This window comes from Triticum aestivum, chromosome 3D, assembly GCF_018294505.1.
Source record: "Triticum aestivum cultivar Chinese Spring chromosome 3D, IWGSC CS RefSeq v2.1, whole genome shotgun sequence".
Taxonomy (NCBI): Eukaryota; Viridiplantae; Streptophyta; class Magnoliopsida; order Poales; family Poaceae; genus Triticum; species Triticum aestivum.
The window spans coordinates 238,929,683-238,933,133 of record NC_057802.1 but is presented as its reverse complement, the minus strand read 5'-3'; the positions used below and the strand labels follow the sequence as shown (position 1 = coordinate 238,933,133).

The 3,451-nt window shown below is 50.6% G+C and overlaps 1 protein-coding gene across 4 annotated transcripts in view; it reads left to right on the top strand.

Annotated features, from left to right (window-relative positions):
• Window positions 1-282: 282 nt before the first annotated feature.
• The window catches only part of LOC123078306 (uncharacterized), a 37,701-nt gene continuing 34,532 nt past the window's right edge, over window positions 283-3,451 (top strand). For all 4 annotated transcript variants that reach the window (XM_044500772.1, XM_044500771.1, XM_044500770.1 and 1 more), the window contains exons 1-3: window positions 283-469; window positions 933-1,042; window positions 1,150-1,191. In XM_044500772.1, the coding sequence (XP_044356707.1) occupies window positions 1,180-1,191 (12 nt within the window). In that variant the 5' untranslated portion in view covers window positions 283-469; window positions 933-1,042; window positions 1,150-1,179. The remainder of the gene's footprint in view (window positions 470-932; window positions 1,043-1,149; window positions 1,192-3,451) is intronic.

Genomic DNA, 3,451 nt, shown 5'->3' with positions numbered 1-3,451 from the left:
AATAAACTTGAAAAAGAAAAGCGAAAAAACAAACAGAAAAATATAAAACAAAAACAAAAAAAGAAAGAAGAAAAGTGGCAGGAAGAAAAAAAATAAAAAACCCGAGAAGAATCTGGAAAACCGGTCAGAAAGAAAAAAAAACGGTTCGGATCGCAAACCGGCTGGCTAGATTTTGTATAATGGGCCGGCCCATTGCTAGCGATGCCGGGCTTCACCTGTGCGTTGCCTCACATTTCGACGCAACGAGCGGCACATAAGGTTTTCCGGGAGGAAGGGCTCCGTCTTCGACTCCTTAAAATGACCACGCGGCCGCAAATCTGTCATCTGTCCCCTACATCTTCCCCGGTGAAGCGACGACGCGGGATTGCTCTCTGCCGACGATGGGTAGGCGACGGAGGCGCGGTCCTCCAGCTATGGGGCTAAGGACGAATTCATCCTACTGCTCCGGAGGGGTCAATCACCAGTATAGGTCAGCCACATGCTCGCTTCATCCTCCCTCTCTGAATCCACCCACGCCGGCAGGAAAATTTTGAGTAGCTTCTGAGGATGAAGAAATCCCTGAGGATCCTTATTTATAGTAGCATTTGCAGGCTGCCGGGTAAACATACAGATCTATTTATATTCAATCCCACAGATTTGAACCCCCGGTGATCTGCGAATTAGGGTTTGTACATTTCGACGGAATCTGGCATAGATGGAGGGCCACGGGCGGCGAGCCGCCTACGTAGACGAGAGTGGACATGAGTGCATTTACGGTTGTGCGGGCGAATTGGTGGTAGTCGTTATACTGCGGCAGCGGATTGGGCTTAGGCGGGGGCTATTAGCCTCGCATCCAACCTGGCTTAACGTTTGATGATATCTTGATGGCCGATTGGTCTTCGTGCGATTTTTTCTTGGTAAATTGTTGTGCTCAAGTTTGCTAAACTTTGCAGCTGCCAAACTGGGGAATCACGGACTAATGCTGCTGCTGTTGGAGACGCCCTCAGGCTTTGCAATTCTATCTTTTGATGGGGCCCAGCTCTACCTACCAGGCGCCTTATAAGTACCTACTTCCCTCTTCCTTGCTTGGTTACTGTCTTACTGATGTGCTTGCCTTCTCTTGTTGTTTATGTCATCGACTAATTTTTTATTCTCTCTTATCTTCTTCAGAATATCTGGTCAAACTTCGGAGGAGACTATATGGCACGATATGTTAGTGCCCCATTCTTTCCTTCCCTCACTTACTTTTTTGCTATTTTTTGTTCTGTTTGTCTCCAAATTAATTTGAGTAGCTATATTGCATCCTTCATGTGTTTATTTTATTCTCTCGCATTGAGGGGTGAGCAATATGAACATGACTTCAGTGACCATTAGTTGTCAGGGCATCTCTAACTGACACCCTATAATTTAGAGGCCTAGTATCCTTTAGAGGAGTATATTTGCTGCTCTAAAAAGCTTACGTTCTAACTGAACTCCTAACCTTAACTCCCTACAAAGTTTGAACACAAATTCAATGCAAATTTGATTCAAACAACTTCATCAAAATTGATTTGAACCTGATTCAACCAGTTGCATAAACTTTTTTTTACATAACGTCAATGAAATTTAAACTAGATCGCATAAAAACTAAAAAAATCACTCGCTAATGCTCTCGTTCGCCAACCTCTCCCAGTCCGATTCGGTCATGGGCTTGTCGCCCGCTCCGCTGGCACCGCCCTGGCCCGCTCTGTTGCCATCGTCGTTCGAGTCGGAGCCGTTGCCGGAGCAAAGGTCGATGACCTCCGTCGCCCCGGACTTGCACATCTCATACTGCCTTTGCTTCTCCTCGACTTGCTCCAGGTACTGGTGGTGGAGCTCCGCCACGTATGCCTTGCTGGCTTGCTCCGCCTTGAGGCGCTCGTGGGCCTCCCGGTCTTCCCGCATCTCCCTTGCCGATGGCCACCCGGGGGTCGAATGGCGCCAACTGCGGCACGTCGTCGAGGGAGTTGCGTTGGGCGTTGGCGCCGTGGGGGTACATTGACAATATGTCGTATTCCTGTGCCGCCTACACCGTGAGTGCAAAGATCCAATCCAAATCCTTTCATGCGTTTCGACGTCTGTGATCTCCGCGACCCATTTCCCCCATCTGTGCTACCGCATGGCGATCTATTTCCTTTGCGGCGGAGGTGGCGATGGGAGTTCGAGGAAGCGGGAAGCATTGCCGCGGGAGGAGGAAGTGCCGCCATTTCCATGGGCTCGGGACTGAGCGCGGTGGCGTGGATCCGCGCTTCTAATTGGCGGCGAGGAGCCACGGTGGCTGAATCTGGCAATTTTTTGCGGCGGCGCCGCGCCAGAGTGGACTAGGGTGGGAGGTAGTGTGCGTATTTTTACTCCACAGGTAGGTTGCCAAGTATATTTAAGGGTCGTGGCCGTCGCGGAGTAAAAAATGTCCTCCACTAACGGTTACTTGTTAAATGCCCTTGCGTTGCTACGGGCGACGATGTAGATAATTTGTGTTCATACGCCAACAATGCCAACAATATGTAGACGATGAAGGTGACCAACATGAGTTGCATTCTTCATCGTCTCTCCATCCAAATAGATCTTTCTTATATAGTTTCACCAATTTTTTTTCTATTTCTGTGATTGCTGAGGGTGGATTGCGCAAACGAAATGCTGCAGCATGTTGTGCCGGCCATCCCTCTAAACCCTACCACCATCTCTGCCGCCGGAGATGTAACACCCCGGATGTAACTTGCCATATTTGTAACTCCGACTCTTGCCATTTTCGGCTATGTATTATGATATTCCCTCTGTGGTCGGGTTTTGTTTTTCGTTTTGCATTTTATTCATGTCATGCATCTCATATCATGTCATCATGTGCATTGCATTTGCATACGTGTTCGTCTCATGCATCCGAGCATTTTCCCCGTTGTCCGTTTTGCAATCCGGCACTCCCATCTCCTCCGGCGCACCCCTCTTATTTTCCTTTCATGAGCGGGTGTTGAACGTTCTCGGAATGGACCGAGTCTTGTCAAGTGGCCTTGGTATACCACCGGTAGACCACCGGTCAAGTTTCGTTCCATTTGGGGGTCGTTTGGTACTCCAACGGTTAACCGGGTAACCGCAAAGTCCGTTTGTGTGTTCCAGCAAAACCCCCTCTCTAAACAGCCCAAAACCCCTCTAAGTCACTTCCATGCTCTAGGTCGTTCGATCACGATCGTGTGGGCGAAAACCGCACTCCATTTGGAGTCTCCAAGCTCCCTCTACCTATAAATACACCTCTCCCTACGAAATCTCGGGCAAAAACCACCCTAACCCTAGCCCCGCTCCCTCCGCGCCGCCGGGCGTGTTCGCCCAGCGCCGGACGAACCAGCCATAGCCAACCGGCGCTTGCCACGTGTCGCCCGTACACCGGCGCCCGCCGCAGCCCATCTCCTCCCCGTCGCCCGACCGCGTCCGAGCCGCCTCCCGCGCGCCGCCCGCGCCCGCC